Source organism: Camelus dromedarius, chromosome 25, assembly GCF_036321535.1.
Source record: "Camelus dromedarius isolate mCamDro1 chromosome 25, mCamDro1.pat, whole genome shotgun sequence".
NCBI classification, from domain to species: Eukaryota; Metazoa; Chordata; class Mammalia; order Artiodactyla; family Camelidae; genus Camelus; species Camelus dromedarius.
In genome coordinates, this window is record NC_087460.1 from 21,040,684 (window position 1) to 21,052,617 (window position 11,934).

At 40.1% G+C, this 11,934-nt stretch overlaps 1 protein-coding gene across 1 annotated transcript in view; it reads right to left on the reverse strand.

Annotated features, from left to right (window-relative positions):
* SYT10 (synaptotagmin 10) overlaps nt 1-11,680 on the reverse strand; it is a 57,534-nt gene extending 45,854 nt beyond the window's left edge. Inside the window, exon 1 of the mRNA XM_010981931.3 lies at nt 11,174-11,680. Within this exon, the coding sequence (XP_010980233.1) occupies nt 11,174-11,324 (151 nt within the window). The 5' untranslated portion in view covers nt 11,325-11,680. The remainder of the gene's footprint in view (nt 1-11,173) is intronic.
* Nucleotides 11,681-11,934: the final 254 nt, after the last annotated feature.

The window sequence follows — 11,934 nt, forward strand, 5'->3', positions numbered from 1 at the left end:
CTGTTTCAAGCAGCTCCAGCGCATTTTCTCCTCTCATCTGGCTGCCTGGCAAATCTACATTCATGCTTCATTAACTAGACCGAGTAGCACCTCTCCTCTGAAGCTCTCCCGTTCTCCTTTGTTCTAAGGGCTTTTAAAGCACACCCACCACCATAGCACGAGTGCTGTAATGATTCATTGGCCTAAAAGCCTTTATCCCAAATGTTGGACACATGATGTGTTTCAAAATTATTATTATTTGCTTTTGGATATCAGAAAGGTAGTAGGGTACACATTATCTAGGGTAACATCTAGTAACCAAATACATTAATATATCTGTAATAAAATGTACAGATTAGTCACACTGAATCTGAAACTGAAACTGTAGGCAGCTTAATGCCAAACCAATGTAGGTAAGGTGCTGGTGCCAAACTGGATAATTTACAACATAATTTTCAGTTTCCAGAGGTTTGGAGGTTTCATAATTGGGGATAAGGAATTGTGGATGTTTACATATTTTGCTCTCCAAATGCTCTCATCCTACCAATACACTCACTCCCTTTATTCCTTTTTATTTTTAGTGTTCAGTGTGTATCACATGTTCAAAAACATTTATGGAGCTACTGAATACATACTTTGGGAAGTATCTGAAAAGATATGCAAATGCCTGTGAATTTCAAGGTGGCTGGATAACTAAAAATTGAGCGATATGAAGGAAATATGCAAAAATCCTTATTCTAGGAAAATGGTATAACATACTGTGGAACCATTCAGACCTGGGTTCAAATGTCAACTCCACCACTGTGTGACTTTGGGCAAATTGTTTGGACTTTAATAACAGTCTCAGTAAAATAGGGGAATGTTTATTTCATCAGAATGTTGTGGGGTTTATATAGAAAATGTATGTAAATTATTTAGCATCATAATTTGCATAATAAGTACAACAATGGGTTGCCACTATTATCAATGATCTTTTTTTTCTTTAAACAAGAGTATCTAGGGGAAAAGAGGCGTGGGTATGGATTGAGTATGAATTGAACGCTGATTCACAGATCACTAAGAAGAAAAGTGATTCTACTGCTGTATGTATGGCATTGAAAGGAATGAATTTGTTTATAATGGAGACCAAAATTTCTAAGTAAATATTAATGTTTCAGAAGCTAATAAATACCATTCTATTTTCCTACCCATTTGTGCTCAGAACAACTGAGAGACACAGGTAGAGATTAAAATACCAGGAAACATCAGCTTAGGTCTATCAGAAAGTGAACTTGCCAGCACATCACCTTGAATTAACTGTGGACTTGCCCGTACAGTCACAGGCCTGGCTGGACAACCATCGGTGTTCCCCATGGGCACTTGACCCTGTAAGGTTTACTATAATGAAGAGTAGAGAATAGTTCTTTCCTGAGGGTATCAAGCTTATGCCCCAAAAAAGGAAGAAATAGATAAGTCATTTCTTAGAGATGGGATGGGCCAAGATTCTATGATTATTCCTCTCTTGTAGCTCCTTCCATCTAGAAATGCAAAGTAAGGGGGAAAGGGATTTCCCTACAACAGCAAAAAGTAAAAGAACTTCTATGAATTAGAATCTTACCCAGAAAAATAAAACTAAAATTATAAAAACAAGCTTACTGTATTACATAGTTCTACATTGCTTATTACTTCAATCATGACTAATTATTTAAAAATATTTTTAAAAAACAAAACCAAGACTTTAATTCTTAGGTCTTTATGATTATTTTTTTCAACAAAATTTGTTTACTAAGAATCTGACTATCAAAAGATGAAGGGAGGATCTGTGAGATCAAAATTCATCAAAGTGTCTAAAATGATTTTTTTATGATTATGATTCAACATTTAACTGTGACATGGGGGATGGTATGAGTTTGGACTTAGTTCAAATTAAAATAAGCAGTCCCAGAAACATTTTTAAGTCAAGGTTTTGAAATGGTTGGATATATATTTCAGAAATATTCTGGCTAGGCAGAAGAGTGGAGGCCAGATTAGAAAAGGAAAAGTAGTTAACAGATTATGGTAGTCATCCGTATGAGATCACAGTGGCTCTGAACAAGGGTTGCTGAAATGAGAAAAATAATAGATTTCTGGAGATAACTGGGAAATTAAAAGTTCTAGGGAAGAAGTATAAAGATTGAAGGACCAGAACAGGACTCGCTGGGAGATGAACAGGATTAAAGTAAGGAAAACCAGGACTTCACCTTTAGCTGAACTGGGGTGGGAGCACTTGTGTTCACACAAGCAGAAATTTTGAATAAGGTGTTGGTCACACATGATTGCCACTCAAGATAAAACTGGAGGAATTTCTCAAATAGTAGAATCTGAACCCATGAAAGAGAAGATTAAAAACTCCAGAGAACCCTGAGTGCACCAATACTGAAAGACAGAGAACTTGAAGGAACAAAGAATGCACATTGAAGACCAAGAAAGAGCAGATGTATGAAAAAAATGAGATCACCGTGTTTTCATAGAAGTCTGGAAAAGAGTATTTTTAAGAAGTGGTAAGCAGTATAAAAAGTTAAAATAAGTTTAATTAAAACAAGAATTGACAAGTAACCATTAACTTGAACAAATAAGTCATTAGTGAATTCGACGAGACTAGTGAAGCAGAGGCTGTGTTAACCAGATTGACGCCATTTAATGGATAAATAGGAGTAAGGAATTGGAGTCTGTGAATGAAGATAGTTCCTTTAGGAACCTGTATTTAGGAAAGGAGGAAGGAGACAGCACTAGAGCAGCCCATGAAATTGATGGAGGTGTTTTTATTAGTATGTGCAATATATTTTAGCATGTTTCAAAATTTATGGAATGGAGTGAGTAGCCAAGAGATACGAAATTAAGCAGAGTGAAAGATTAATTGTAATGTCTCATAAAAGGTGACAATGGATGGATTCTGAAGCAAAGGTGAGCGGTTTGGATCACTTCTTTCCTTGTAGGAAAGAGATGGTTCTGGAATCAGGTAAGTTTATAGGTATAGGCTGGAAGTCAAGTGAATTCTTGTTTATAATGTTCTCTACAAAGTACGAGTTAGGATCAACAGCCACTTATTTTGGGATCTTTGGGAATAATCTGAAGTATTTAATAAGAGTGGGAAAAGTTTGAACTTTAGAGAACAGGAGAAAACTGAATAGGAAAACATGGGATGTCTGGTCAGAATTGAGGGTTCTTTTGAAAATTGGAGACTAAGAATGATACCGGTCTTCTTGGTTTTAAAATCTCCTAAATATTCAGTTTCTCTGGTGTATGAGCAGAGAAGAAGATTGATTTATCCATGAATGAGAACCCCCTACCCTCTCAGGCGAATGTGATAAAACTCAAAAGAAAGTGATTGCAAGGATGAAATGATGTATGCTAAGCACGACACCGTATTTATTGACAGGGAATTCACAAGGAAGTAGAAAAGTGCATGAAGTTTCCCAATGAGAGAGAGAAAAGCACAGCAGGTTTGGATTGGAGATTGGGATATCTGAATTTATACTTCTAACACAGCACTGTTGACAAGTGTTTGGGCATGACCATAAAAGCCAAGGTAACGGAGAGAGGAGGAGAAGGCCACCGGAGGAAAGGGGCCAGCCACTGGGGAGCCAGGGTGATGAATATGCATGGATTGCCTTCTCCACTAAGACTTTGATGTTACCCACTGTAATAAGCAAACTGGAGGAATAGGATCTCTCTAGCACAGACTTTCAATGTCTCTGGATAATCAAAGAGAATCCATTATATGCCATTCATTGAGCGATTATCTCAGTAAGAATCACAGTTCATGAAATTGACAAAAATTAGATTACATTCAAAAATAATCAGGTTTAAAATTGCTCAAACTCTGGTTTCATCACACACATTGGCATATATGGATAATTGTTTCCACCACTATCTATAGACATCTGTCTGTCTGACTGACTTGATAGCTCTGACCCATTTTTAGCTATAAAGATGTCACTCTTACCATGACTTAATATCTCAAAAAAGTGACATAGTTCTGAAAACACTAAAAAGACCACTTTCATCAGAAAACAGTAAGCCAAAAAAATGCCAATTCCTCAAACTTTTAGCAAAATAGAACTTTGCTGAAGTATATGATTAGGTCATAACATTTGCACAGTCTTGATCACCATGGATTGTACATTCTGTTAGATCTAATTACCTATTACCCATGCAGATAACGATGCAGGAAAGAACAGACCAATTGGTGTGCTTTCAATTCTAATTCCTGCTGCCTTAGTTGATAATCCTGTGTCTTTTCTGTATCACTTTTTTAAATTTTAGAATTCTAGTTCTTTAATTTTTTCAAATGTGCCAAAAAGTTATTTCTCAACTAATCTGAAATTATAATTCAGTTCATGTCTATTCCAAGCCTTTTGTTTCTTTGGTTGTTTCTCCATTGCTGCCTGAGGACTGATCACATTTATGGCAACATTCTGTAGAGAGTGAGCAGTCATAAAACTCAGATCAGCACCTCTTATTCAAAGAAAGCTGAGGAAAGCTGCCTCTAAAGTGAAAAGTTTTAATTATCTTTGCAGTTAACTTACTCATACTATTCATACGGTGTTACTATAATAGGGCGTAATTCTGACACCCATAACAGAAGACCAAAATAATAGCCAGTTAAACGTAAGGTATAAAATAAAAATTCTATGTGATAAGAAAGCATCAAGCCATAATTTCATTTACAACATTCTTTTCCCCTTTTTCATACCATATAAAATAATGGTGCATCTTATAATTAACAACATCTTAGATTCAATGAAACATGGTATCAAGTATGGTACCAGACATGGTATTAAAATATCCAGGGAGAGGTTATAGCTCAAGAGGTAGAGCACTGGCTTAGCATGCTTGAGGTCCTGGGTTCAATCCCTAGTACCTCCTCTAAAAATAAATCAAACTTAGTTACCTCCCCCCACCAAAATAAAATAATTAAATAATATAATAGTAAATAAAATATAAAGCTATTTAAATAAAAAAGAAATATCCAAATTTATTTTTAAAATATTTATGTATATTCATAATTGAGTAATGACTTATAATCTGTGACTGTATATCAATTCCACCTTTACATTAACTTGAACAGCTATGCACAACAGTTAATTACTAGTACCAGGACATTTTAATGTCCAGCACAGTGGTTTTCACATGGTACAAGCTGAATAACTATTTGTTGAATAAAAGTATAATACTAAAACCACCTCTCACATTAACAACTCATACTGTTACATATTTGAGATGATAATAGGCTTCTTAATATTGCTTTGTCTGTGACTATAAATCTGTGACTACTGAAACAGAACTAAGGAAATAATGGAGACTGAAGAGAAAATAACAGTCTTCATTGTTTAATTAAAATCATTCTGCAGTATGGACAAGCTGATATTTACAAGGCTTTTAAAACTGACTGTAATGTTCTCTATTCAATAACAGAATGTTGAATTAAACAGTAGATCATAACACACTTCGGGATCCATCTGAGTGAAAAATAAAGGTTAATATCAGTTCCTTTTTCCTCTCACCACCGCTTGTTGATAATGCTGCCTTCTAGCTCTTAGGCCATCACAGCACCATTCCATGAAGGAGCGTGTGCGCGTGTGTATACTGTGTTACATATTATACACATGTAGTGTTATATTTTCTGATAGTCTACCTAAGCCATGTTTAATGTCAGCTCTTACAGCTTTAGTGGCCACTTAGGGTAATTAAATTATGAGGGAAAAAAATTACCCTATTTAGATAATAAGAAGCAGCTATCTCTTCTGTCAGGGATTCAGTTTCTAAACTTGGTCAGTGTTGGGCATTCCACCAAAAGAGGAAATTGCTATTGTACAGATTAGAAACAAACAAAATAATTCATTGACCTTTAATAGTAACACTCCTCATTAGGAGGTCTATTTTCTTGGAAACATCCATACTATTATACTTCGGGACCTTTGAACAAATGACTCTCAGCTCTTTTCCATTGTAGTATTTTGTCTCCAATGCCTCATAGTGTTGAATTTTAATAATAATATGGATTGCTAATTACATAACCTAGTCAAAATATAGTAGGAAAATAAAACGGATGAGATTTTAATAAATTATTTTTCTAATTTTAAATTATCAAAAAAACAATTTAGCTGATATATTCCCACTTTTCTAGAACTTTAATAAACTCAATACCTTTATTATGTAACATTTACAAATTTAGCCATGGATCATAGTCCTACCTGAACACACTCTGAGGAAAGTCAATGGACATCCATACGATGTTCAATTGCCTTTTCATGAGTATGTTGACCATTATATCCTACCTTTTAAATGCCTCGAGTGCTCTAATTTTTGCCATTATCAGAAAGCTAAATACCTGGTAGGCATACCTACATAGGATATGTACTGGACGCTGTAGACAAAGATACAAATATATACAATTTAGGTTCAGAATGGATTTGGAGATTATTAAATCGCACCCATTGCTATACAAATAAGTATACTGAGGCTCCTTGAGGATAAACACGTTAATTAGTTATTCATTCTTTCATTCATTCAACAAATGTTTATTGAGATTCTTAAAGGAGCCACAGATTTTTCCAGGCACTGAGGATAAAACAGTAAATAAGCCACTTCCCTTAAAAAGTTTAGTCTATTGAATTAACATGTATGCCATTAGCAGAATAAAATGTAGATCAGAACACAATTATGTTTTCAAAGTATAGATTATTTTAATTGGCATTGGACATTTATTAAACATTTATGATAATGTTTATTTTCTGCCATAATCTTGTACCAAAAAAATTTGTAAATGAATGCAGATGTATCCCAAATAATGGCCTTTTTCTTTCCATAAAACAAAACTACAATAATGATTAGCTTTTAAAGAAAATGTGATCAGAATGAAATGGACAGCTATATACTTTGTATATTAAATCATTCTTGAAAGAATCAGATTTCAGAGATTCACAGCTCATATAAAGAGGAAATATAGGTCTCAACTTGTCTTAAGGGGGAGAAAGATTACGGCAAAAAAAAAAAAAAAAAATCCTGTCAATACTGCCAAAATATTGACATCTCAGAATGAGGAATAATAGATGTTTGCTGATACCTGCGTGGCCTTTGAAGCCAAGGGAGTTGTCTATTTCCCTTTGAAGCAAATGAGACTAAGAATAATGTGCATTGATGATCATATAAAAATGAGACTGGAAGTAGTAGGAACTGGACATTCTTCAGTGGAGTATCAATGTCTGGGAAGAAAAAACCCTCTAGGGCATATAGCTCTTCAGATGGGCTGATAGTTTTGAATTCTTTGTGGTTCAACTATAGGTTTCAGACCTGTAAGTCTCAAGGAAAACTTTCTACTAAGTTTCTAAATTGTAATTCTTCATACAATCATTAGAATGTGTAAAACTCAGACACAAAAAAATGAAATTAATTATGTAATCATTTGCTTTATACTTGTAGGAAAAAAATCCTATGAAGCCCCCTCCTCATTTTAAACAATTATGGTAGACTTATTCTCGGGGGAAATCATGATGTAATATTAAAATTTTTACTTAGCCGTCTTTTTTCTTATTAGTCCAGTAACTTCAATGAAATTGTTTGCCATACACCTACCTGTCCCCACAGCTAAGAAACTGAAGAACATATATCTGAATTTAGAAGAATGTGTTTAAATTTTTATTTTAGAATTCTCAGTACCAAATTAAAAGTGTAAAAATGCAAATTTACAACATTGATGAATTAAAAGTTTATTTAAAATATTTAAATCATGGTTAGGTCTATACAGCTGTGATGTGACTGTGAGCTTAGGTGGGTTTGATCAGCTGCATTTATGCGGTATGTCTTTCAATCACCATGGTTTCCGAAAACCTCATAAGCATCTGGATATGGAGCAGCAATTAAATTCTGACCGGAAATGAACTCAAATCCAGTTCAAAAACTATTACGTATATTGCATCACAGTACATTTAAGGCCAATTGCTTATTCTGTATTTTCCCTAAGTATTCTAATACTAAATCATATTGTACGTTAATGACTTAGTGGGTAGACTATCTATTTAGGGGTAGAGGGAGAATCAGTGGTAGAATGACTGCAAAAATTTGATTTTCCAAAGAAATTCCATATGATGAACTTTCTAGTGTGCTAGTAATGATGCCTTCAATAGTCTCTAATAAACTATTCCAAAAGAGTAAATTAACTGGTGTTGTCATCTGCAGTTAAGCTTCATAAATTTTACTAAAGCAGAGGATCTGTCAATTTGCTTGTTTGATCCTCAAGACAGTAATACTGCTGTAGCGGGACTTGAATTTGCCACCTATGGGCAACTATTGACATTGCATTTGCAACTATTTACATAGTATTTGCATTGCATTAAGTTTTATAAGTAATCTAGAGATGAGTTCAGGGATATGGGAGGATGTGGCTTTAGGTTATATGCAAACACCACACCACTGTATATAAGGAACTTGAGCATCATGGATTTTGGTTATCTGTAGGGGCTCCTGGAACAAATACCCCATGGATACCAAGGGAGGACTGTACCTGACATTCTTTCCCTCTGCCCCTATGTGAAGGAATCTAAAAATATACACAATCTGCAAACCTGCAGCTGTCACCGCACCTTTGGGGTAACTGACACCATCTGGGCAGGCAGTGCTGACAGACATTTAAAGTAAAAAAACCACTGTACCATTCAATGTCCGTGTCCTCCTACAACTATGTCTTTCTCATTAAACAAACAAGTAGGACCACCTACCGGAAGTATGTTATGTAGGGATCTTTAATAAAGGGCACAAGTGCATATGTTATAAAAAAAAACCTACTTTAAAGAACAAAGTGAGGCTGGGTGGCTAATTACTGTAAGTTAAGATTTGGTAACTAATCTTTAATCCATTTCATAGCTCTCTATTGGTATTGGGAGTTTATTTGCAGATTAGAGTATTTTACTTTCAATGATTGTACAAATTTACAAATAGAGAATGTAAATCAATCTTATGCCTCTTTATATCTTAGACAATCTTGTAGAATGTCTTTTCTAGTGATAACCATTCAATAAATAGTCTTATATTAAATCAAATACCTTATTTGAATAGCATATATTTTCCCTTAAGGATGAAAAAATATCCATGTGATTGTTTTAGGCTATTTTTTGCCCACTTTTTGCTCTCAAGGGGAAGTCCGAGAGGAATTAGGGCTACAACTACTTCTGCTTTTGGCAAGCTCAGACAATTCATATATTGTTTGACCTCAAACTGCTAGTTGTGTATTGATAAAAGATTTAGGAGCTAGTATTTGGTTTCCAATCTTCAAATTTTCTTCATTATCAGTCAATTCGAGACCCAGGAAATCAATCCTTGGTGTATGATCACGAAGGAGGGGGTGTGGGGTGGAAATCAGTACTTTTATCCACAGCATCAACTATTAAACGACCACGTATAGGTCTTCAAACTTAAATACTCTCATTTCTTCCACTGCAGCTTTGTCTCCGAGTCTTATCTTTAGCGCGCGTATCATCAAAGGCATTTCAGAGGAGCTTATTCCATCATCACAAAGGACTTTAAGTTCTCACTATTTGGAGTGTTTACCTCATGCTTAGCAGCTGTACACATGACACGTATACTCAGTGTTCACTCAGCCCCTTCCACGAATACAGTTTCATAACTTCCTAGGAATGTAACACCCACTGAACAAATGGAAAAAAGCTCATTGTCTGTTGCGATTCACAAAATGTCTAAGTTCTCAGCACATGCACTGCAGCAATTATGCATCATTCCACTCCAGGGCATCTTCTCCAGTTCTGCCAAATGCAGATAGAAGCTTCTCTTGGTTCCTGTTGCCATGATCAGAGGTTTTTCACAAGGACAGATATTCCACCTAGATAATGGTATGTAAAAGCTAAGCCACACCGATTCCCCACCTCCATCCCCTCTCCCTTTGCCTCTGGTGGTGGCGGCGGCTGGGGGATCACTGACAGTGGGCTCCTCGCCTCCTTCCCAACGCGCAGGCTTTTCCACCGTCGCGCTGCGCACTGAGCTGAGGTCCAGCTCTACTTGTTGCCCTGGCTACCCTTAACCCACCAAGGCCTCCGCGGTCCTAAAATGACAGGAGAGCAAAGAGAGAAAGAAACAAGGCACTACAGAAGTAATGGCAACCTTCCAGCCCGATGACGAAAATCTGAAGCCAGTTTGTCTCCCGAAGCAACAAGTGACCCTCTCACAAGGGACTCCTGAAACCACGCGGCCCGCAGCTCCCGAAATCTATCTCGCCCGCGTCCACAGCACAACAGGCTGCACAAATCGCCTCTCCCCCGAGCATGACCAAAACACTGGCTCTGATACGCCCCCCACCCTCTTTAAGAAAAACCTGTCACCTGAGACTTCTTTCCGCCTCCAGAGTTCTGCTGCTCGTTGTGCTCTTGAGCCCACTCAGGGTTTTGGCAAGTTTCCTGAAGGGGCAGAGAGGATGCCTGTGTGTTGGGATGCGTATGAGCGCGTGAATGGAAGGGATTTATAACCTCCTCCCTGTCTTCCCACTTAATTCTGTATCTGCGCTGAGCCTTACTTGTCGCCTCAAAAAAATGGAAGTAATCCCTGCTGTTGCGCCAAAGGCATCACGAAGCCCTGGAAAATCATATGTATTACGTGAAAGAGCTCTGGCACCGGCACATGCTCCACAGTTTGCGGTCGCGGGTTGCCCCTATCGGGATCCTTTCTGCTCTCGGGGAACCAAGGCAGCCCCGTTTGCTTGGCGGTTCTTGGCGCCCAAGCACGTTTTCTCCGGCCCGGTCCCTTCCCCGGGACGAGCGAGGGCAGCCGGAGTCCGATGGCGAGCGGCCCCCGCGGGCAGCGCTCGGGGAACCGTCCCGGCGCCGCCGCCCGCGCTCGCCTCTCGGCTCCGGGAGGGCGATCGGAAGCGTGGGAGAGCGCGGGGAGAGGGGGGTGCGGGCGCCTGGGAGCGAGAGACGGTGCCGGCTGGCGAGGAGCGGACCAGAGACGCGGAAGAAGCCCGGCAGACGGAGACGAGGAGACAAAACCCAAACAGCACGCGCGCAAAGTCACCAGGCGCGGAGAAGGAAGGAGCGAGGTAGGACAGGAAGGCGCCGCATCCCAAAGATGCCCGGGCGCGGCGCGGCCGGCGCAGGACCCGGGAGCCCGGAGCCCATGCCAGTCCCGGGGGGCTGCGGGGTCGCGAGCGGAGCCCTCCCCCGGTTACCTGTGCTGCCGCCGCCCTGGCTGCCCCTGTCCGGGGGGAAGATGCTGGAGCACTTCTCCCACTCCACCTGGCCCGCGAAGCACAGCTCTGTGACGATGTGCAGCGCCTTCTGGCACAGGCTGCTCACTCCGTCCTCCTTGTGGAAACTCATTGTTTGGCCTCGTTTACCCCCGGGAGCCGTCGTTTCCCCTACGCGTCACCTCTAGGCTGGCCCTTCTGGCGCCCTAAGCCATATCCCGCCCGCAGGGGCTCGGGCCCGCCAGGGAGCGCGCGGCTAAGAGGCGGCAACTCTTAGGGGCCCCACGTTGGCCCCATGGCGGGAGCGGAGGGCTCGGGAGAAGGCGCAGAGGCTGGGGCAGGAGCGGCGCGAAGCGGCGGCGACGCGAGGTTTTCGGGAACTCTCACGCCGTCCTAAGGAGCCAAAGCAAGCTGCAGAGAGAGACCCGGCGTGGAGCGCGGAGGGGAGGGGAGGACGCAGAAAAGCTAAAGCCCTCGACTCGCACAAGCGTTTGTGTTTGTGGCGGGTGCCTGGCAGCGGCGCGTCCAATCGCAGCCTGCGAGGGCCCGGTGACCCCCGGCGGGATGCGCGATCCCCCTTCTCTAGTTCGGGGTGGGGTGGGATTGGCACTGGGGGAGGGGGCTCTGGCGCGCCTGCTGGGCTCGCCTGCTGAGCCCCGGGGGTGCTCTTCTGTGCGCTCTGCGCCGCAGAGAGATCTCGATTTTTCTCCGTACCTTTCCCAGCATCCGTACCCGGTACCCCA